Here is a 24,224-nt window from a genome sequence, read left to right as displayed (position 1 = left end):
GAGTCCCAGTCTCCAGTGTGCCCACTATGCGGCCCAGTCCTTAAATAACAGACATGGCTCTGAGGCTTGGGATTCTCACCTTTGTGCCCACTGTCTCACCCCCATTTCCTAGCTCCCGCCTCCGCCGCCCGCAGTTTCCAGCCCCCACATCAGCCCCCGCCAGGTCTTCCACTCAGGCGCCCGCTGCCTCTGCTGCAGCAGCTGCCATGGTGATGGATCTCGCGAGAACTGCCGCTCGCCGCCGCGCAGTTCTCGCGCGATCGGGGAGGTGGGAAGTATCCTGGTCTGGGGGTGAGGGTGCGCCGCACAGCTCCTGTAGCCGTCGCGGTTTCCGGTGCTAGGTGGAGGGAAGGAAGGAGGGAGCCGGGAGCGGGGCCAGGGGAGCAGCCGCGCTGAAATCGGCGGAGGGAGCCGGAGAGAGTGGAGCGAGAGCCGAGCGGAACCTGCGGGGGCGGAGGCGGCGGCCGCAGCGGCGGAGCTGGGAGCAGGAACAGGTGAGGGGCTGGGGAGGAGGGAAGGCGGGTCCCGGTAGAGGAGAGACTCGGGGTGGGAGCTGAGAAGATAGACCCCCACCCCCACCCCCGCTCGCTCGCCCGCCCGCCCGGCACTGCTTGGCATGGGCCGGTGTGGTCCTTCCCACCAGAGAGCTCGGAGAGGGGCCGCCGGGCCAGCCACACGCCTGCCCCCGCATTTGAAGGACACGGAGCTGGGGTGGGGGTGGAGGGCGCACATGGATTTGTCCTCCGCCTCGCACAAGGGGGCGACCTGGGCTGCGGTTAGGTTCCCCTCGCCTCCAGGAGGTGGGCTTTTGAAGGGTTGGGGTTAAGGGGGAGCAAAGCAGTCCAAGGTGAGGTGACGCGGGGGCGGTGATGGCTGTTTTGTATCCTTTTCTTATTAAAGGGCTAGGGAATGTCGCTTTTTCCTACCCCTTCTCCCCCTCCACCTGAGTAATAGACCAGAGAGAAGCCTTGCTATGGTGACACCCCCTCCCCCCATCGTGGCGCAGGGGTGCTTAGGGGGTTTAGGGATTAACCGGGAACACAGGCTAGTGGGGCACCCCAGGGGCACTATTCTGGTGGAGGCTGAGCTTTCGGGTCTTGGGGACCGCACGTCGGGAAGAGGGCAGCAGGTGGGGAGCAAGAGGAGAGGAGGCAGGAGGAGGGGGAGGGGATCTGATCTTGCTTGGAGAAGAGAGGTGGTGCCTTCCTCCCCCAGGCGAAGCGGGGGCGGTCTCACAGGAGGAGGGAGCATCTTGTCACTGGCTCTGAGTTTCTGTCTTCCAATCCGCTTTCTTTCTTTAGGAAGTACCAGGATTCCCGGAACAGAAAATGGAGCCATTGCTTATACCAATGTCTGCGGGAAGGGGGCGGGGGTGTGTGGAATTCCCTGCTGAAAACGGGCCACTTGATTAGCAAACTGGTAGCTCCTCTTTTGGGGGAGTTGCCTTCTTTCTGGGTTGTATTACTGCTGGTCTCTCTCTGGCCAGGCCAGGAGGAGTGTGGTATGTGGTCAGGAGTGAGAAGGAATAGTGAGGTCATCGGGTGAGGGAGAAATGTAACTTAAAACCTGTCTCTGCCGCGGTTGGATTGGGTCACCCCTGGTCTATGGCATGAAAGTTTTATTTGGTAGGAGATCTGCTGCAGGAGTCTGATTGCTTGGGTCAGTGCAACAGGGCAGAATCTAGTCTCTGCATACTTCCTTCCGTGTCCCTAATCAGGTGTTGACAGTCTTTGCTGCCATTTTGTCTTGAGCTTGTTGTTGGGGGGTCTCCACTTGCTATGACTGGAATGGGTCAGTGAATTGGTCATTGTACCTTAGACCCGAGTTTGAATAACACGTCTAGAAAAGCTCACTCTAAGAAAGAAGCTGATCCACCTTTTCACAGAATGGATCATTGACCGTGGATTCAGCTGGGAAGGGTCCTCCTGTATCCCATATACACATACCTCCTGCCTCCCAGCATAGAGTTATTACCTTGCGTAGTCAAAATTTTTATGTGTATGTCTTGCTTTTCCAAAGAGAAGCTTTTTGAGTGCAGGAATTGGATCTCATCTTGTATCTCCCACACTGTCTGTGCACACTGTAGGCACTCATGATGAATACAGGATGTGAATGAATAGAACTCTGGTTTTCTGACCACAGTTTAAGGAAAGAGGAGAGGGCTTGGCTGTCAGGGAGAGTGCCTGAAAATAGCTGAGTGAGGGTGTAAAGGTCCTTAGCCTTTGTAATTAAGATGTCTTGGTCTCTCCACCTTCCTAAGAGGCACAAAACAGTCATGGATAATGAAAGTAAGACCCCAAAAGAAAAATATTAGAACACAGTCATTATTTATCAGAAATCCCAGATCTCCTGCTTCCCCATTGTGGGCAAAGGGGTCTCTCCATTAGACCTAAGTCCTTCAGAGTGTTGTCTGTAGATTGGGATCCTGGTAATTATGGAGAAGGGAGCCAGTGTATGTATGTGGTGCCTGGCATAGACTTGGTGCCAGTGAATGGTAGCTGCTATTATTAAACTGAATGCAAGTGTAAAGGAGAGCAGACAGCAGGCTAGAAAGAGTGGAAGTGAAGTCTTAAGTGCACAAAGGGTCATAAAGTGTGTTTACCTCTGCTAGTCTCTTCCACTGCAGTCATAATAGAGAAAATGGACTCAGAGGACAGTGGGTGGGATTTGTTGGTCAGAAGGAGGAAGTTCTTTAAAACCAGGTTTGTTCAAGCTGAATCAGTAACTGAGGGAAATTGTGGAATCTGCTTCCTCATATACCTTTAGAAATGGATGTCAAGAGGCTTGAGACTCAAAACATGTCACTGTATTTGGCTCTCCTCACCATTTTTTTTTTTTTTTAATTGAGGTATGGTTGATTTACAATATTGTTTTAGTTTCAGGTGTACGCATAGTTCCCTTCACCATTTTTATTTCAAGTGAATTTAGAGGCAAAATGGTATGGTAATTAAGAGTGTGGACCTTGGAATCAGACAAAATTGAGTTCAAATCCTGCCTCTGCTAATTACTAGTTGTGTGATTTTGGTGACATTATTTGTCCTCTTTTAGCTTCATTTTCCTCATCTGTAAAGAGTATGATAATGATGGTACCTATTCATAGTGTTGGCATGAGAATTAAATGAGGTAATACATGTAAAGCACTTAGTATTATACAAAGTACACATAGTAAGCCTCAAGTGAATGTTAGCTGCTATTAATAATCACCATCATCATAGAAATCATGAGCACTCAGGGCTGCCTTAAAGAGGAGGTTTACAAAAGAACAACTTGCCGCCTGAAGCGCCTGTGTAGAGGGATGATTGTTACCATGACTTTCTGTGCTGGTCGTAGGCTTACGAGCAATGAAATCTTTTTTTCAGCATCAGCCTCACAGAGGCAGCTCCTGTTGCCTGAGTGGGAGGTGAAGCTGGAGCAAGGCAGGGGCCCTGAACTATCAACTTGGATGTAGGGTGAGGATATGGGGGCTCAAAAATAGTGTTCATGTTAGAAAGGTCAGTGTGACTCTGAGGTAATGGTTGACTCTTCCATAAAAGAGCACCCTGATTGTCCTAGGTTGGGCATTTAGTTTCCTGGCTCCCATTATTTTAGATTTCAGTTAGTATTTCAGCATCCTCCATTTCCTGGGCCACTCTTTTCACTTAGTCATATCTCCTTTAAATGTCTGCCTTTGTTTCAGAATGTACTGTATTAAGATCCAGAGTTGCGATATCTGTAATTCTGTCTACTGTACCTTTTCCAACATCTATTGCAAATATAGGTAGAATGCTAATAAAGCTTTTTGATAATGAAAGGACATGGGGAGCTTTTGGAGGAAGTTCTACAAATGTTTGAAGGCTTTGTATTGTAGTCTAGGAAAGAACTGACTGAGGTAGGGAGTCTATGAAGGTGTTAAGAGATTTGGCATGGACTTCTGCAAAGGATCTGCTTGCACCATATGGACCAGAAGGGAAATGGCTCAAGATTTCAGGGATCCACCATTAGCACCATATTCCTGAAGAAAGGTGAAATGCCTGGGTGTGGCAGATCTTAGTTCCCTGACAACCAGGGATTGAACCCGGGCCCTCGGCAGTGAAAGCGCGGAGTCCTAACCACTGGACCTCCAGGGAATTCCCATAACCTGTCCTTTATGAGCTTAAACACAAGAGTGTCAAGCATAAATGTTTAAATTTCAACATGATTTAGGATGCAGAAGTACATTTGCTCTCTATTGGAGTGGTTTTGTCCCCTATCCTCCACTTTAAAAAAAAAAAAGCAATTGAACTTTACCTTATATAAAATCTTATTTGAAGTCTGATACGTAAAATGCATAAAAGTGCTACTGCTGTGGTAGTGGTGGAGAGTGGCGGAACATAATTAGAGCCTCTCATATAGTTCTCCCTTTCCCCCAGGCAGGCTCTGAATCCCATCCAGGGAACCCTAGGGCTCTGAGAACGTGGAAGCCACTTCTCCAGTTTGTCAGATACAGGAAAAGGATTGGAGATCACCTAAAGAATACTGTCTTCCTCAACCTCACAGACGTTTGCCATCATCAGTAGAACCGTGTTCAGCAACAAGCATATCAGTCACTAGCTACAGATCAGTCATGGAGCTGGGTGCTGGGAACATGAAACATGAATAAGGCATGGTCCCTGCTGGCAAGGGACTGAGAGTCTAGTGAAGTACTTCCCAAACTTTTTCCCACCATGGCATACAGAGAAAATGGTAATAGTGAAACAGGCATAGCTGCTTGCAACCTGAGATGACTGGCCCATGGGCTCTAGCCACCCTAAGCCCTGCCTAGCTGTCCAGTATTGACGGGATCAGTATCTCCAGCTGACCTGTATTGCATTAAAGGCACATTATTTGGGAAGTTCCAGCTCTGGGAAGCAAAACACACAAAGGTGAATAAAACATTCTGTGGTAAGTCCTAGAGTAGAAGTGTGTTTGAGGTACTAAGGGATCACAGATGGCTCTTATCGCTCAAGGCAGGTGATTCCCTGTCTTCTGTATCCTTAGGCTGCTCTATGATGGGTGGCCTTGTCCAAATCATGGCCTCCTGTTTCACCTGTTCACTGGCAAGTCCATCTTTTTTTTTTTTTTTTTTTTTTTAAAGCAGGAGCTCTTTTTTTTTTTTTTTAATCTCCTTTTTAATTTTTATTTATTTATTTATGGCTGAGTTGGGTCTTCGTTTCTGTGTGAGGGCTTTCTCTAGTTGCGGCAAGTGGGGGCCACTCTTCATCGCGGTGCGCGGGCCTCTCACTATCGCGGCCTCTCTTGTTGCGGAGCACAGGCTCCAGATGCGCAGGCTCAGTAGTTGTGGCTCACGGGCCCAGCTGCTCCACGGCATGTGGGATCTTCCCAAACCAGGGCTCGAACCCGTGTCCCCTGCATTGGCAGGCGGATTCTCAACCACTGCGCCACCAGGGAAGCCCCATCTTTTTTTTTTTTTTAATTTTTAAATTTAATTTTATTTTTTTATACAGCAGGTTCTTATTAGTCATCCATTTTATACCCATCAGTGTATACATGTCAATCCCAATCTCCCAATTCATCACACCACCACCACCCCTGCCCCCACCCGCTGCTTTCCCCCCTTGATGTCCATACATTTGTTCTCTACATCTGTGTCTCAGTTTTTGCCCTGCAAACCGGTTCATCTGCACCATTTTTCTAGGTTCCACATATATGCGTTAATATGCAATATTTGTTTTTCTATTTCTGACTTACTTCACTCTGTATGACAGTCTCTAGATCCATCCACGTCTCAACAAATGACCCAATTTCAGTCCTTTTTATGGCTGAGTAATATTCCATTGTATATATGTACCACCTCTTCTTTATCCATTCGTCTGTCAAAGGCCATTTAAGTTGCTTCCATGAACTGGCTGTTGTAAATAGTGCTGCAGTGAACATTGGGGTGCATGTGTCTTTTTGAATTATGGTTTCCTCTGGGTATATGCCCAGTAGTGGGATTGCTAGGTCATATGGTAATTCCAGTTTTAGTTTTTTAAGGAACCTCCATACTGTTCTCCATAGTGGCTGTATCAATTTACATTCCCACCAACAGTGCAAGAGGGTTCCCTTTTCTCCACACCCTCTCCAGCATTTGTTGTTTGTAGATTTTCTGATGATGCCCATTGTAACTGGTGTGAGGTGATACCTCATTGTAGTTTTGATTTGCATTCCTCTAATAATTAGTGATGTTGAGTAGCTTTTCATATGCTTCTTGGCCATCTGTATGTCTTCTTTGGAGAAATGTCTGTTTAGGTCTTCTGCCCATTTTTGGATTGGGTTATTTGTTTTTTTAATATTGAGCTGCATGAGCTGTTTATATATTTGGGAGATTAATCCTTTGTCCGTTGATTCGTTTGCAAATATTTTCTCCCATTCTGAGGGTTGTCTTTTCGTCTTGTTTATGGTTTTCTTTGCTGTGCAAAAGCTTTGAAGTTTCATTAGGTCCCATTTGTTTATTTTTGTTTTTATTTCCATTACTCTAGGAGGTGGATCAAAAAAGATCTTGCTGTGATTTATGTCAAAGAGTGTTCTTCCTATGTTTTCCTCTAAGAGTTTTATAGTGTCCGGTCTTACATTTAGGTCTCTAATCTATTTTGAGTTTATTTTTGTGTATGGTGTTAGGGAGTGTTCTAATTTCATTCTTTTGCATGTAGCTGTCCAGTTTTCCCAGCACCACTTATTGAAGAGACTGTCTTTTCTCCATTGTATATCCTTGCCTCCTTTGTCATAGATTAGTTGACCATAGGTGCGTGGGTTTATCTCTGGGCTTTCTATCTTGTTCCATTGATCTATATTTCTATTTTTGTGCCAGTATCATATTGTCTTGATTACTGTAGCTTTGTAGTATAGTCTGAAGTCAGGGAGTCTGATTCCTCCAGCTCCGTTTTTTTCCCTCAAGACTGCTTTGGCTATTCGGGGTCTTTTGTGTCTCCACACAAATTTTAAGATTGGCAATTCCATCTTGACCTGCATAGTGGGACCAGATTGGGGCAAAGATTTACTAGGGCTTTAGGCTGATTACTCATGGAATTTAAGTGATTTTGTAATTAGCAAAGTACAGTATTCTGGATATCCAAGGCTATCGATGTGGGCATTGGAGCAGCCATTGAATATCAGGAGATGGTGCAGTTGTAAACTGGTCAGATTCTAAGAATAGGGCAAGCTGAAAGCTTTGGTGAGAGGATAGTGCCACAGAATGTTCCAAAGAAACAAATGAGTCTAGTTTTTATCCAGTCACTGTTTTATCTAGCGAAGTCATGTATTCTGAAGCAGACTTAATGCTCTGCTCTGACTAACTTGCTGAGGGTTGTCCGTAGGAAAAGCCATACCCTTTCTCGGTGTTTGGGTCTTTATCAGGGCGATTTAGAATCCTTCTTCACTTGGTGTTGTGGCCTCCTTCAGGTCATCCTGTACTGGAGTCTTCCTTTCGGACTAGAAGGGAAACTGGCGTAGGATTCTGGCTTGAGTCCAAATGCTGCTAGTTGAGTTAAATGGAGGCTAATTTTAGTTAGATATGTTCTAATTTATAACAAGGTCATCACTGATTGCCTAGTAGCTAGGTTCAGTAGGTATTTTTCAGGCCTTATCTTAATTTGACCTTTCTACAGCCTTTGACCCTCCTTTTTTTTTTTTTAATGTTCTTTCCTCATTGGTGTCTCTGATGTCTCACTCTCTTGATTTCCTTTCTACTCTTTTGGTTGCTTCCTACTTTCTTTCCTGGCCTTCTTTTTTGCCCATTGCTTTAAATGTTGATGTGCCCTAGGTTTCTGCCCTTGGCCTTTTCTCCTGTCTCACTGTACACGCTCTCCCTAGATATATCAATTAAGATGTATCAGTTGCAAAAGATAGAAAACACACCTGTGGCTCAAACAATCAAAGGATTTATTAAACATCTAGCAAGAAGTCTAGGTGACATAAGCCAGATACAAAAGGACAAATATTGTTTGATTCCACATTTATGAGATATCTAGAATAGTCAAATTCAGAAACAGAAAGTAGAGTGGTTGTTTCCAGGGGCTGGGGAGAGGGGGATTATTGTCTAATAGGTACAGAGTTTCAGTTTGAGAAGATGAAAAAGTTCTGGAGATGCGTGGTGGTGATGGTTGCACAATAGTGTGAGTGTACTTAATGCCACTGAACTGTACACTTAAAAATGGTTAAAATGGTAAATTTTTTTTTTTTAAAGATCTATTTATTTAATTAATTTATTTTTGGCTGCATTGGGTCTTCGTTACTGCACACAGGCTTTCTCTAGTTGCGGCGGGTGGGGACTACTCTTTGTTGAGATGCGGGGGCTTCTCATTGTGGTGGCTTCTCTTGTTGCGGAGCACGGGCTCTAGGCACGCGAGCTTCAGTAGTTGCGGCACGTGGGCTCAGTAGTTGTGGCTCACAGGCTGTAGAGCGCAGGCTCAGTAGTTGTGGCGCACAGGCTTAGTTGCTCCGTGGCATGCGGGATCTTCCTGGACCAGGGCTCGAACCTGTGTCCCCTGCATTGGCAGGCAGATTCTTAACCACTGGACCACCAGGGAAGTCCCTAAAATGGTAAATTTTATGTTATGTATATTCTACCACACACAGAAGTAGTCCAGGGGTAGAACACTTATTTTTTTTTTAACTTTTTATTTTATATCGGAGTATAGCCGATTAACAATGTTAATCGTTAATTTCAGTGTTAATCGTTGCTGTGTTTCAGGTGCACAGCGAAGTGACTCAGCCATACATATACATGTATCCATTCTCCTCCAAACTCCCCTCCCTTCCAGGCTGCCACATAACTTTTTATTTATTTTTTTAATCCAGCAACTTAACAGTGTTATTAAGGACCCAAGTTTTCTCTGTTTTTCTGCTCTGATATCCTAGTGTTCTTATGTCTGTCCCTTCATGTACCCAAGATACTCCAGCATCTCACCCTTCTACATTAACATCCAAAGGCTGGACAAGAGAGCATTGACATATGTTCTTTTTTAAGACTGAGGAAAACTTTCCCAGATACTCCCAGCAGACTTTCCTTACATCTTATTGCCCAGAATTAGTGCCTAACCATTCGTGACTCAGTCACTGGCAAGAGAAATGGAATGCCCACAACCCTTCAGCTGATCAGTTTTCATACCCTAGGGCTGGTGAGGGGTAGTTCATACCCACTCCCTGCCAACATCTGAACAAAGTAGGGGTTCTGTTAGCAGAAAGAAGGGGAAGGTGGCTGTTGGTAGGCAGCCGGTAACTGCTGTCATACTGGATCATCTTGGTTCCTCTTGGGGCTTCAGTTACTATCTATGCAGATGAGTCTATATACCCAGACCAGACTTTTCTCCTGAGCTTCATACCTTAGCACCTGAAACTTCACGTTAATCTAAAAACAAACATCTTCACTCTCAGATCTGTTCCTCTTATGTTTTCTGCCTAAAGAATTGCCACTGAATCACACAGGCCAGAAACCTGGGAATCATCTTTGACTCTTCTCCTCTTCCTTCCTACGTTTAATTAGTCATTAAATCCTGTGGATTTTACTATTTTGTTGTTTCACATCTGTCCTGTCCTCTCTATTGCCACCTCTGTTTCAGAACTTTTCTTATCTGTATTACTGTACCTCCCAAGTGGTCTCTATGCTTCCAGTCTTTCCCCCTTTTAACGTATTCCCTAAACTGCTGTCAGAATGGTCTTTCTTTTTGTTTGTTTGTTTGTTTGTTTATTTATTTATTTATTTATTTATTTATGGCTGAGTTGGGTCTTTGTTGCTGCGTGCAGGCTTTCTCTAGTTGCGGCGAGCGGGGGCCACTCTTCGTTGCAGTGCGCCGGCTTCTCATTACAGTGGCTTCTCTTGTTGCGGAGCACGGGCTCTAGGCGTGCGGGCTTCAGTAGTTGTGGCTTGCGGGCTCAGTAGTTGTGGCTCGTGGGCTCTAGAGCACAGGCTCAGTAGTTGTGGTGCATGGGCTTAGTTGCTCCGTGGCATGTGGGATCTTCCCGGACCAGGGCTCGTGTCCCCTGCATTGGCAGGCGGATTCTTAACCACTGCGCCACCAGGGAAGCCCCAGAATGATCTTTATTTTTTAATTTATTTTTTATTTTTTAATTTTGGCTGCCTTGGGTCTTCGTTGCTGTGCACGGGCTTTCTCTGGTTGTGGCGAGCGGGGGCTACTCTTCATTGTGGTGTGCGGGCTTCTCATTGCAGTGGCTTCTCTTGTTGCGGAGCACGGGCTCTAGGTGCGTGGGCTTCAGTAGTTGTGGCTCGCGGGCTCTAGAGCGCAGGCTCAGTAGTTACGGTGCACGGGCTTAGTTGCTCCGCGACATGTGGGATCTTCCCGGGCCAGGGCTTGAAGCCGTGCCCCCCGCATTGGCAGGCGGATTCTTAACCACTGCGCCACCCAGGAAGCCCAGAATGGTCTCTAAAGCACGTATCTGATCATGTTACTCAGTATGACCTTTAAGGCCCTTCATGATCTAGCTCCTGCTTCTCTCTCCAGCCTCATCCCTTCCTTTTACTCACCATGCTGCATCCACATAAACGACCTCCCAGTTGCACCTGGCTTTGGCTAATAAATGCTCTCTCTAACTCAAGTCTTTGTGCCTGTGCACACTCTGTTCCCTCTCCCACCTTCCCTATTCCTTAGTGTCTGATTATTTCCTATTCTTCCTTTAAGAGTCAGCTCAGGTGTGACCTGAGAATCATGTCTGGGAATCGTCCTTTATCCTCCAGTCTTGATTAACTGCTCCAGCTTTCTGTCCCCATAAAACTATGTGCTTATCCCGCTCTTATCCTCACACAGTAATCCTCTGTTTCCTAGTCTTTCTCTCCCATTGACTGAGTTTCATGAAGGCAGAAACTGTCTTCCTCTGTATCCCTGGTTCATTATACTCAATAAATGTTTAATGAATGGATGGAAGCTGACATCAGAAGCTGTTTCTTGGCTTTGGGAAATCTTTGAGTCTAATAGAATTCATTGAGATACTAATCTAGGAGTTCTTGTGTGCTGATTACAGTGCTCTTGAGGCAAAAATTTGGAAAGTTTACAGAGGTCACAAGCCAGCTGCACTAAGGAAACTAAATACAGGCAGACCCTGCTTTGGTTTTCTTAAATTTTTTGGTCTGCTCCATTGGCTGTGCTAAAAATAGCATCTCTCTTAGTGATATCTCAATTTGAAGATTGTTTGGGAATAAAGCTGCACCCTGCAGTTTAGTGCACCCTGCCTGGGCAGCACAGGATTTGGGAGGCTCTGGTCGTCCTTTCCCTGGGCCCATGCATCCTGAAGAGGAGGTGCTGGATCAGGAGTCCCGTCGGGGTGTCTCAGGACACATGCCTGCTTCAGGAGTGGGCAGTGTGTGTGGCAGACTGAGCTGTGACTCTCAGAATCCCCTGGAGGGTGAGGCAGGCATGCCTCAAGTCCAGATAACTGAACAGTCAGTGACAGCAACGACCTGCCCCTCCTGGAGGGTGGGAGAGAGGGATTGGGGGCAGTAAGTGATTGTCAGTGAGGACATCCTCAGGTGAGGCTTAAATCAGCCAGTGTGCTTGGTTGAACTCCTGCAGTGTCGCACACGGAGGAGATAACAAAGTTTGTAACTGTAAAATAGAATGTTGAGACATACTCTTTGTTAATAGAGATGTGACTATATTCCATTTTTCATCTTGAGCCACTCACCTTTAGTTTTAACTGCTTCCTGTTTCTACCAGCCCATAGAACCCTGGTATTTTGCCCTGTTGACACAGGAGTGCCATCTGTGGCAAAAGAGAATGACTACAGGCAGTACAGTACATAGGGATACAATCCAGGGTTTGTTTGTTTGTTTGCCATCTGCTTCCCAGAGCTTTCTCTAGGAATGCATTATGGTGAAAGTGAGAATTGGCTGTATAGCCATAGATTTGTATTCATGGCACAAAGCTGAAAGTTGCCACCATCCTGATGGTAGGGGCAGTATGCTATCTGGAAACAGGCAGGGACAGGGAAAGCCAAGACAAGAAAGCCAACACCCCGTTTGGAATGTTCATCTGAGTCAAGCTCCTGATTATATTAAAGAAGAGTTGTAATGTCCATTAATTTCAAGGGTTTGGGCTGCCATGGGGGACACATGGTAACTACTTGAATATTTCGTTTGTTATCTATCAGCCCCACTGAGTATTAAATGGCAAGAGAAAATTTTACCAATTTTAGTCTTCTAATCCTTTCATGGCTTTCCCAAACCAGTCTTGGGGTCAGTATGTGTGGAAAATGGCCAAGAATTGACAGGAAAGCTAAGCAACCATCTGTGCATTACACGGAGATAACTGCTAGGACAGAAGAAATGATATAAGGACATCCTCAGATGAGGCTAAAATTAGCCAATGTGCTTGATTAGACTCCTACTGTGGGCTTGGCACTGGGAGCAAGGAAAGATCCAAAATAAATAAAAGGCATAGTCCTTGCCCATGGTGAGTACACAGTTAAACTGGGGAGACAGTAAATATACAGACTTATAAAAGAAGAAAAAACTCCATAACATAGTGCCACTTGAGTGGTTCCGATAATTCAGGGTGCTTTATGTAGCATGCCAGAAAATAGAAATAAGTGTAACACTGGGATCAGATTTTGAACCAAGACTTTAGCATGATAGCTTAGCAAAGGAGCAAACCAAAGGAGTGTATGCATGTTCTGGGGCAAGGGATATCTTTCAGCCACTACTCGACTCACAGTTGGTAATCATTTAGCCAGCAACAGTTCCAGTCATGAAGGAAAGCAAGATAAATGTATGGTATAAATTCAATTCAGAGTCTGGGCCAAAGCCTGTTACTTAAGCTTTAAAGCAAAGTATCATCTGGAGCTGAAGGAGATGACACCTGAGCTGGAGACAAGATAAAAACTAGGAAGACTTGGGGAAGGTCTAAATTTCTGGAAGTGACGGCAGCAGAACCAGAAGTCTGACTACCACAGATTACCAAGGTTGGTGGGATCTGATCTTATTAGCTGGGCAGGTGTCCCCTCCTGCCTCAGGAAATCTTCGGGAATCTGTCTGCCTGGGTGGTTGAGGCAGGATGAGCAGGGAGGATGGCTAGTGGGCGACTTGGCTGAAGTTGAGGCCAAAGTTGAGCCAGGCCCTCCCCCCGGGGTGTGAGCGCTCTGGGTCAGGGGCAGGGCTCATCTGCGGAACCTACCCGGAGCACCACGCCTGGCGCATTAGTGGATGTCTGGGGAGGTCTTTGAAGATGAAACACTCCATAAGCACTCATTGTTTCTGCTTTTTGGAAAAACGAGTACTTTGGTCTCCAGGGACTGTTGATCTGGCTCCTTTGTACTAGTCTGGAATTCGCTGCAAACTGAGGAGAGTAGGAAACAAACAAAAAAAACCTGAAATCGTTTTTGAAAAAACAAACTCCCACCAAACCCCGCCATGCTTTAGCTTGTAAATAGGATTCCTCCCCATCCACCTTTCACATTCTTGGGTTTGTGTGCACTCTGTCTTGACCTGTTCTTTCGCCTGCTGGGTTTGGGGGTGTGCGTGTGTATATCTCTGGTTCCTAGACTCTGTAGAGAATGCCAGCAGCTGGCATATGGTGACTGCTGAATAAGCTGCCCACTGATGCATGTCTCCCGCAGGCCCAGAGAACTGGCTGGCACGGGTGATTCTGAACCCCCGTTTCATTGTTGTTTCAAAGATTCATTTCTGTGGCTGTCCTGAGCCATAGAGAAGGGAGGGAAGAAGAGAGGGAATGAATGACTCTGATTCTGTCTGTCGGGGGCAGTGGATGGGGTGGGCAGATAGGCATTTTGTACTTTTGTAGTGTTCTAACTGCTCCCTTCATTTTTCCCTATTATGTAGCAGGCAGAAATGTCTAACCTGAGTGAACTGCTAGTCAGGTCAGTAGAGACCTGGGAGTTAGTTCAGTTATTCAGCTACTGTGTGCCAGGTACTAGTCAAGGTAGGGAACACAGCAGGGAACAAAATAGATAAGGAGCTGACGTTACAGTAGGAGGGAAAAACAGTACAGCAGGAAACAAATATGTAACATGTCAGATGGTGATAAATGCTATGAAGAAAAATAAAGTGGGATAAATGGTGTAGAGAGTGGTGTGTGTGTGTTATAGGTGGTTATGGAAGGCCTCTTTGATAAAGTGACGGTCGAACAGATGCCTGAAGGAAGTGAGGGAGTGCTGCATGAAGGCTGTCTGGGAGAGGAGCATTCCAGGCAGAGTGAATAGCAAGGACAAAAGCTTTGAGGCAAGAAAGTATTGGGGAACTGAAGTGGAGTACGCACAGGGGAGAGTAGATCTGATGAGAGAAACGGGAATGCAGATTGTGCCGGACTTTATAGGCCTTGGTATGGCTTTGGGTTTTACTGAAAAGGAGCTATGAAGCCCAGAGAGGGTTTTGAATAGAGGAGCAACATGACCTGGTTTCGGCTTTAAAATCAGTCTGGCTGCTCTGTGGAGAATAGACCGAAGGGGGTTAGGGCAGAAGCAGAGGATGAGCTGACTGCCTCATTGCAGGTGGCCATGTGGAGCAGCTGTCCTGGGATGGGCCACGGCGAGCCTAGGACCTACCTGGCTGAGGACTGAGGGGCAGCCTCTCGCCACCCCGTCTCCCAGCTCTCAGTGCACCGTTGTAGGAACAGGGCACGACGTTAGCAGCTGGCATTTCACAGAGTGGAAAAGATCAGCCTCTTTTAGGAGCGCTGCTTTCTTATTTCTTCCTCATTAATTTGGTGTGTAAAAGGACGGTGTAGAAATATAGGAAGGGAAGAAGCAGAGTGTCTTGATTAGAGCTGAGAGCATAAACCTTGGGAACCTGGCAAGCCTGAACCTCGTTAGGAGTCACTCCTCATTCCACTCCCTCCTCTCCCACCCTTTCCAGAAGTCTCAGGGTAAGGTTGGGGGAGGGAGAGGCATTAATGATCTCCCAATGCCTTGGGGTATAGTGTAGAATGTCAGGACTGAAGGGACTTTAGAAATCATCTAGTTCAACCCCCTCCATTTACAGGTGCAGATAAGGACAGGTGAAACAACTCATCCAAAGTCACATGGGTAGATTACTGGCAGAAACAGGGGTCGTGAATGTTCACTGCTTTATCTCTGCTCCCAAAGGCTCAGGATGTGTCTGAGTGGGCCTTGATCTTCTTAGTACCCTCAGGCTCTCAGTTTGTCATGAAAGAGCTCCAGCCATGACTTTAGCCGGTGTCATTAATGTGAAATCCTGACAAGCAGATGGTGGTAATAAGTTTGCATTTCTTTGCCTAGGATCAAGTCCTCCATACCACGGACCAAGCCAAAACCAGACTGCCACTGCCCTCACTGCGCCCTACTGTCCTCAGAAAGCGGCTGCTGTGATCATGGGTAATATCTTTGGAAACCTTCTCAAGAGCCTGATTGGGAAGAAGGAGATGCGCATCCTGATGGTGGGCCTGGATGCCGCAGGAAAGACCACCATCCTGTACAAGCTAAAACTGGGCGAGATCGTCACCACCATCCCCACCATTGGTAAGGGCACAGCTTGGCTGTAGGCTTTCATGCCAACCGCTGAGCCAGACAGGGGGCCTATTCCTAGATCCCCCATCTGGCCACCAGGCAAGTCCTTGCAGTTTGTGGGGTTCAGGGAAGAATGGTTATTTAGCTTACTAGCAGGTGCTGGGGCTGCTGTTTGCCTATCTACCCTGACCCTCTCTAATGCGGGAACTTCAGCCTGGCACCCAACAGCGGCCCTCAGGCACTGAGCTGGTTTGTTCTCTGTTGTTTGAAAAGCAGGTGAAGGGCTTTGATGTTCCTGCCAGAGGCCTGGAATTGCTTCAGTTTAGATCCTTGGTGGCCCTGATCCCGGTTAAGACCTGTCTGCGGGAGAGAGAACATTTGCCTTGTAAAGGCGGCTCCAGATCGTCATCAGCAGCTGGTTCTGTATTTGGGGCTCCAGGACTATAGCTCACTTCCTGTTCTTCACTCTGCCTCACAGGCCCCACTTCTTAGCTGAGGCAGACTCTGGTGGCCAAGGTACAGGAGTGGGGCTGAGTCATTTCTTTTGCAGGAGGGAGAGTCAAAAACTGAGAGAATGAATGGGGAAGGTTGTCTCACCCAGGTGATTGTGAACTTCCTGACTGGCCCTCTTCGTCCTCTTCCACTTCTCTTAGGTTTTCTTTTTGGCCTTCACACTACTAAGTCAAGGAACACCAGGTCTGAGGAAGCCTTAGCTTTCTCTCCCTTGCTAGGACATGGCCATGGCTGGGGGAAACAAACAACCCACTGGGGCATCGTGTGCAGGCCTGGTGTTTCAGGCCAAGTGACCATTGTCTGTTTTTGCCAAAGGGTTCAACGTGGAGACAGTGGAGTACAAGAACATCAGCTTCACAGTTTGGGATGTGGGTGGCCAAGACAAGATTCGGCCTCTCTGGAGACACTACTTCCAGAACACCCAAGGTAGGGCATGTGAATTGCCTATGGACTGGCATGGGTTGGTTGGGTGTGAGCAGAGAGTATGGCTATTGTTCTTGGTTATCGGTAACCAACTCTTGCCCTGCTGCAGTTACTAGGGGTGGGAGACAAGGAGAAAAAGGGAGCAGATATTTGGAGGGTATAAGGAGGGTGTTTTCTTTTGGTGGTGGGGGAGGGGAGTTGATCTGCCGTCTCTGTGCAGCCCATGTTCTGCCTCCCTAGGGTTGATATTTGTGGTCGACAGCAATGATCGGGAGCGAGTAAATGAGGCCCGGGAGGAGCTGATGAGGATGCTGGCAGAGGATGAGCTCCGGGACGCTGTGCTCCTTGTCTTTGCAAACAAACAGGTGTGACATCTTCTTCCTACCCCTGGGTTTGAGAGAGGGCAGCCTGGCCGTGGAAATCATGGGGTCTTGGGGCCCATTGTGTGGGAAGCCCCATGACCATGCTCTCAATTTTGTAAGTGTGGGAAATATGATTAGTTGGCTTCTTTATGCTCTTCTTCTTGTCCCCACCCCATCCCAGCTTTAATTAGCAACATTTCTGTCCAGAGGGACTGGTGTGGTTCACCTTCACCTCCTGTCCCTCTTTTATCTTACCTATTGTCTACTTTAGTGGAACTGCCCTCACTCTTACGGTCAGACAGACCTGATTGTACGCCCAGTCTGAATCACCTCTCCACTTCCCTGCCAACCCATGTTTGGTTTCCAACTCCTCAGTGGAATGACCTTTAGTGCCTTGGATCCGGAGTTCTAGGATGATTAAATCCAAAGTAGTTCTTTAGGATCTTGCTCTGGGTTCCTACACTGAAGGAGGAGGAGAGGGTGCTAGTCTACAAGTCTTTGGTAGATGGTTGCTCTAGAAGCCTTCGAAAGATCCTGAAGCTCCTTTTTGTTTGTCTCCCTTGTGCTCCAGGATTTGCCTAATGCTATGAACGCTGCTGAGATCACAGACAAGTTGGGCCTGCATTCCCTGCGTCACCGCAACTGGTACATTCAGGCCACCTGTGCCACCAGCGGGGACGGGCTGTACGAAGGCCTGGACTGGCTGGCCAATCAGCTCAAAAACAAGAAGTGAGAGCCAGACAGCCCTATCTGACCACCCCACCCACCCCTACTGTCTCCCTGCCCCAGCCCTACCCTTTCCTTCCTGTTGCCAGTGTGGCCAGGGCCCTGGGTTTCATGTCCGCATGCCCAACAAGAGCCTTGCCGCCCCTTCCCTCCCCTCCCCCATCCATGACCAGTCCCCAGTTGCTGTCCTAATGATGAATCATTCCAATTTACCGGATTTAAAACAAAAACAAGGTTGTTATGGTTTCATGGGGTGCCCCCCTCCCCAAGCTCTGGGGTTGGGAGGTGGGATGTGGTATTCTCTCCAGTTTGCTTCGTTTGGCTCCGGTTGGTGTGCTCTTGGCATCTGAGTCCCTTCTCTCTCCCCATAGGCCCCTCTCCTGCTCCCCGTCTTCCTTTCCTTTGCCGCTCTCCCCCTGTTCTACATGGAAATTGCACGGGCCTCTCTTTGTGTGCGTGCATGTGTGCGCGTGTATATATCTGTATAGAGAGATATATATGGGGGCCAAGGAGCGGGTGGAGGAGGTGGAGTGCAGCTCAGGGCTTGGAGCCAGGACACTGCCCACTCTCGCCTATCATCTTCCCCTCCCATGCTGGTGAGATAAAGGGAAGGAGGGGGAGGGAAGGCTGCCCCAGTCCTGCACTGGTTCCTCTCCTCTGCAGGTAGGTGTTTTCCTGGATGATAGGACAGATGATGGACTTTCTGCCACCATCTTCCTTTATCCCTCTCTCCACCCCACTTAGGGCAGGGGGGTGGCATTTATCTCTAGATGACTGTTCCCAAGGAGATGCCATTCTGCCCTGCCTTTTAGTGGGAAGGAGAGAGGAACCCACTCACTCTTACCAGCTCAGAGTGTTCAAATGATCCTCCCCCGCATCCTTAAAGCTGTTCCTCAGGAGCTTTAGGTGGGAGGTGGGGATAGGTAGCAAGACCATGGGGTGTATTTGGGACCCAGCGCACTGGGGAGAGGGGCTCAGGTTTTCCATCTTCATCCTCTCTTGTTATTAGGTGAAGGTGATACACAGATCAGTCCCATTCCTGCCTTCCTATCCCCCTATCTTCTGGTCTTGGGGCTGGGTGGTTCATCTGTCCTTTGTCAGAAGTTTCCTCACCCTGGTAGTTCTGCTGGTCTGACCAGAGCTGGCTGGCTGGTTTAATGAGGAGCAGGGAGTGGGGGTGACATAGCAGACCTCAGTATCAATCCCCCTGTTCTCCAGTTCTCTCTAGTCCAGGATGTGCTGAAGGATGAAAATTTTCTGTTTCCAGACCCTCAGACCATCCTGCTCTCCCCCCTCTCCATCCCAACAGCTTTTCCCTGCCCTCTTCACCCACTTCCCATAAATGGATCTGGACGTTGGAATGGAGGGAATAGGACTCTGAAGTGGTTGTTGGTGCTGGTGGGATGCGGCGGTCTTCAGAGTCCTCCCTCCATTATGATGTAGTTGTTCAGAAGCTGCTGCTACTATGTCTCTGTCTACAGGAGGCGCTTGTCCCTGAGATCCTGGCCTGGGTCCTGACTTCTGCGGTTTCTGTGAAGCCGTGGCTTTTCTGTGGGCTCCTGTGTGTGCTGGCTGCGCCCTGAGCTCCAAGACGGCCGCCCGTAACCTTTCTGCTAACGTCAGGGCCCAGGGCCTCCACAGCGTGGCTGGGGGACCCCTTCCCAGAAGGGCTGTCCCAAGCCCCACCCCATGGGACTAGGCTTCCTGTCACCTTTGTCTACAGCAGGAGGATCAATACCCCCCAGCCCACCCCAGACTGAACTGTGAAAGAGAGGTTCCAGGGGTGTCTCCCCCAGTGCCAGCTCCTTAGTGATGTGTTACTTACCCAAGGTGCAGCGGGTGTATGCAGGTCTCTTGCTCTCTAGGCCTTTGTGTGTATGTGTGTATGCGTGTGTATGTGTGTTTGGTGGGGGGAGGGGGGTGCTGGAGCTTCTGTCTCATTTTAACATGCGTTCATTCCCCTGACCCCACAGATACTTCCCTCCACACTTTTTCTTTGCCTCTGTCTCTATTTTGTCAGATTTTTTTTGCTCCTGCTCCTGTTGCCTCTCCCTCCCTGAACCCTTTCCTTTGCCTTCTCAACTTAATCACTGCTGTTGCCTATTTGTCTCCCCTTTCCTTGGTTCTTTCCTACTTAGGATTCTTCACTCTGTACCTTTGTGGTTGGTGGGGACTTTGCCTCTTCTCCTGCCTCACGCCCTCTCTGACCCTGCCTAGGTAGATGCCAGTCCCAAATGGGTTTTTCTCATTTTAGACCCACCCCCACCTTGGTTTTGGGGGCTTCAGGGACTAGTGGGGCTGAGGGTGTTAGGAAGCAGCCTTAGAGGTTACATAAGTGCTGCTTGAGGATCTGTCCAGCAGGGGGCAGTAAGTGATCTTGGTAGTATCCCAGGCTGCTAGGCCTTTGGCAGGGGTGGTCCTTTCTACATTCCCATTCACCTAAAAGCTCTTTTGGGATTGGGTGTTTCATTCCACTTCTGCCCACTCCCTCCCCCACTCTCCTCCGGTAGGTTTAATTTTTTGCTTTCCTTTGTTCCAGCCTTTCTTCTCCCTGGGGATTTCCCCTAAATTTCCCCCCTAAAAGTTTGTGGTGTTACAGTGGTAACTGCAGTTCTGAACTGGTTTTTCTCTTCTTTTTTCCTCCTCTGGAATGTAGACTGTATATGTTTAATAACTCACCTTCTCTCTCCTTGCTCAAAATGTGGGATACGCGATGACTGTGACCCTGGTTGGAAATTAAACTTGTTTTATGCAGCTCTGGAGCAGACCTTCATGCTTGTGCAGCAGCCATGGGACAGTGTTTAATGGTGAGGGTAGTTCTGCTTCTGGTCCCGCTCTCCAGACTGCTCTTTCTCTCAGCAGCGGGGTAAAGGGTACCCTTGAATGGGGAGAGTGAGGTTATGGAGGAACTTAGGTTCATCTCCACACTGCTTACTATTTCCCGTCGTACCCCAAAAGGGAGCTTAAATGAATTGGGCCCCAGAGTGTGAGGGCTTCGTGACTTTGCCTTTCTAGTTGTAAAGGGTTTAACCCTGAACTTAGCCATGTTTATCACCTTTTAGTAGACATTACGGACTTCATTAGCTAGAGGGCCCTGAACTTGCAGTGCCCCACACTGCCTCCACTCTCAGATCTCCCCGGGCCTGCGCATCAGGTGCTTCTAGTTGGAACAGGGTCCCCTCATCCATAGACTGGAGTCTGCTCGCCCGTCTAGTTCTGGATTTTGGCAGTGAGTAAGCCTGAAGGGTAGAGGTCTGGGTAGTATAATGAACTTGATCCTCCTTACAGCCAATGGCCCTGCGTCACCTCTGCTTTAGGTGTGTGGTTCCCCATTGTCAGGAGACCAAGCCTCATCCAGAGATAATGTTTCGAGGCAAAAGACAAGCCTCTGTCCTCCCATCCCACTCCCACCATTACTGTGTTCCTCTCCTGCTATTACTCAGGCAAAGAAAGGGGCGGTGCTACCCTTTCTTGGGGTGGGGGGGGATGAGGTCTGGATGAGCGCGGCAGGCCTTCCCGACTCTTACCTCTTTCTTAAGCTTTGAGGACAGAGGTCTTCCCAACCTGATGATATGGGAAAGGGACAGGATTTAGGCATATAATAGGTCTGAGAGCCCCAAGTACCAGTGTGAAGTATATCATTTGTATTCAGTTACCTCCCTGCTGCCTCCCCTGGTAATTCTCCTTTTCAGCCCCTCTCTTGCTATTAAAATAAGTCATCACCCTCAAGGACCAGTGCTTCTGCCCTTATGAAACCCTTAAACTGCTCCAACCAGACATCACTTTATTAACCCCTTAAGCTTTGAACACTACCCACTTACCCCTCAAAATCAGATGATGCTTTCCTGCTTCTAGGCTCCTCAAAAGTCCTGCTTGGTGACTGATAAGTTAGGAGCACTTTCCCAAGTACGTTATTTGTATACTAATAAATAGATAACTTCTAGAGCTACAACCTCGCATAAGATAATGATAATGGAGAGGACTTTAGCTGGATGGCAGGCCAGTGGGGGTCTTTTGACCCCTGACAACTTGGGGAAGAGGATGACCTAGTCCCTCTGTCCCTCGGTAGGCGGTCTAGGATGCCAGGAAGGAGGTGGAGGGAGCTCTCTTGTGGCTTTTGCTTAAACCTTCCATCTTTTGGGGTTGTGGGGGGACATGGGGAGATGAAAGGGAGACTTAACCTGGAAGGTAAATGTTTAGCATCCAGCTCTTAGGACAAACAGCCACCTTGTCTTCCCAGAGCACGAATAGCTCTTCATTCATGGCGTGGCAGAGGATCTGGGCCTAGCATCCACTTCAGGATAATCTGGGCAAGGGAGCTTCTAAATGAGCCTGGAGAAAGCCACTGGAGGTACTTGGATTGGTCCAGGTGGGATGGAGGCAGTGACAGGGAGAATGAGTGTGAGTATGTATGACTTTTTCAGACTAGAGGTATAAGGTCTGAAGGCTTTGGGGAGTCACCAGTTTCAAGTACCTAGACTGGTCAAAGCAGAAAACTGACAGGTATTTATTTTGTACCTTCTGTGTTTCCAGAGATGTGCTAAGAATTGAGTCAAACCACAGTACTGAGGGAGAGACCAGGGAATCTATTTCTGGGATACTCTGGAATCCTTGGGATAAGCGTAGAGTACCACGTGGGGTAGTGAGAGTCGGGGAGTAAGTGTGTAGGGGGGATACCCCCTTGCTGCTTGCAGCAGGGAGTGGTGTCTTTGTGCAGGCAGTTATACTACTGAGAATAGTCTCTTTCCCAGTTCAGAAGGGTGTGGAGGTAGAAGGGTCAAAGTCCAGTTTTCTACTTTCTAGCCTGGTAACTGGAGGTTAGAGTATCAGGCTGGTCACTGGGGAGTCATAGGATCCAGGTGCCTTTTTTCCCCTGCAGGTTTTTCATTCAAATTAGGTTTCCTGGCCCTGATTACTGGGATGGGTAAGGATGACCCTGAGTTCCTGAGCAAAGGGAAGAAAGGGTTAGGCCTGAGGAAATCCGAGCCTTGAGTGTGGTAAAGGGCGCAATGCTGCTGAAGGCAGTGGTTGGAGGTCTGGAAGTGAGGAACCTGGGCCAGGACTGTTCACCGTCAAGCCTTGAAGGTAAGTGTCTCCTTGTTTGTGTCACTATGGCCATGAGCTGCAGAAGAGAGTATCTGGGCTCTAGCTTAGGAGCAAAGCTGGCTTCTGAGCTGAATGTGGTGGAGTAGAGAGGGTGCCTCTCAAGCCAGAACTCTGGCTCTCTGTGCCCAGAGCTGACCAGTTCTGCCCATGCACCCTTCCTGCCCCGACCCTTCCTCCAAACCAGGTGCATTGAGAGCTGTCTCTCAGGAGGTCTGGACAGTGAGTCCGGGCCAGGCAGGAGGTTTGAGAATGAACGTGGCCACCTGGCACTCCCTCCCACACTTTGTTGAGAGCTGTCCTAAGACAGACTCGAGTACAAGGCCTTTTAAGGGTTGGAGGGCTTAGCTTGGGGCAATGAATCACAGGGATTTGGATGCTAGCTTTTTTCTGAGTTCTGAATATAGGAATACTGCCTTTAGGTAATAAATAGGAGATGGAGAATCTGTTTTTGCCTATGCCAGATCTTGCACTGATGGGATGATACATCCCTGGCTAGGACAGCCAAAGGGCAGAGTTGGGGAGGGAGGTAATGCTTCATTCCTGGTTATGAGTGCATAACCATACCTAAAAAGAAAACATCTAGTCAGCCAGGGTATATACATGCTCCTGAAAATATGCCATTCGATTTTGAACCCAGATTTGTATATGCTGACTCACAAGCTTTTTATTAACAATCTGTCAAACATATTAAATCCATTTAAAAAGCAGTGCCTTGCTTACTATCTGGCACATGATAGTCACTCAACCTTGATGAATGAATAAACGTCATTGCCCTTGACCAAGCTGGACATGATGGGTGCCTCATGAGTCTTGGAAGCCAGGGGTCTGTGGTAGTCTCTCCTACTTGCTGACAGACACCTTTGAAGGTGGAAACCTCTCCAGGAGTGACCCTCTGATTAACCTGTGCCTTGAGTCAGGGTTGGGCCAGCTCCCCTACCTTTCCCAGGACCATCTCACATTTCTCTGTCCTTCAGGTTCCTCCTAACTTGATCCAAGGAGAAAGCTCCTTCCTCCATGGTCCCTTCCGGGTCCAAGAGGGCTTGTGCTGCCCTCTGTGGGTGACGTTGTCTTAGTTTTGCCCTTTTCTGCTACCATCCTCTCTCACCCCTTCCCATTCAGATTACTTACCAAACAAAGCCTCAGAGCTGGACAAGACAGTAGCCGTCCACCTCAGTGGCACCATTCCAGTCAGCCGATGCCTCAGTGCAGTATGTGGGGTCACCCCTTTGCTCAGAAACTTTCAGTGGGTTCCCACTGCCATTCAAGGCTCTCCACAACCAGCTCTTCCTTCTCTCTCCAGTTACCTCTGTCTGGTCTTCTGGCTAAGTCCCTTACTTTAGCCAAACTGGTTGGTTCATTTTCCCCAAATATCTGGCCGTCTGCCTTTATACCCTTTCTCCCTTGTTTAGAAACAGTACTTTCCTTTAAGGTATGCAAAGCTGCCATGGCCTCTCTAATCACAAGGACGTTTTTCTCCTGGCCTGGCTCCTTTAGCTCCGCTAGCACAACTCCCTCAACACCTCCCACACATTGCCTTGGATTGCTGTGTATCATGTTCATTCATGCAATATTTTAATTTCAGAATTTATCTTTGTAACCAAAATAATTTTTATTGCAAAAGCTCCAAACAATACAGAAGTGTTCAGAGCAGCATGTAGGACTTGTTCC

The 24,224-nt window shown here is 48.0% G+C and overlaps 1 protein-coding gene across 1 annotated transcript; it reads left to right on the top strand.

The window, feature by feature from the left end:
* Nucleotides 1-273: 273 nt before the first annotated feature.
* On the top strand, nucleotides 274-20,204 carry ARF3 (ADP ribosylation factor 3). Its single transcript, XM_059935803.1, has 5 exons — nucleotides 274-494; nucleotides 15,199-15,438; nucleotides 16,255-16,365; nucleotides 16,603-16,727; nucleotides 17,296-20,204. Exons 2-5 carry the CDS (start codon nucleotides 15,291-15,293, stop codon nucleotides 17,455-17,457), a joined length of 546 nt encoding a protein of 181 aa, XP_059791786.1. The 5' UTR covers nucleotides 274-494; nucleotides 15,199-15,290; the 3' UTR covers nucleotides 17,458-20,204.
* The last annotated feature ends 4,020 nt before the right edge of the window (nucleotides 20,205-24,224 follow it).

The sequence above is a fragment of the Balaenoptera ricei genome, chromosome 10 (assembly GCF_028023285.1).
Source record: "Balaenoptera ricei isolate mBalRic1 chromosome 10, mBalRic1.hap2, whole genome shotgun sequence".
NCBI classification, from domain to species: Eukaryota; Metazoa; Chordata; class Mammalia; order Artiodactyla; family Balaenopteridae; genus Balaenoptera; species Balaenoptera ricei.
This window is presented reverse-complemented; position numbering and strand designations above follow the sequence as displayed.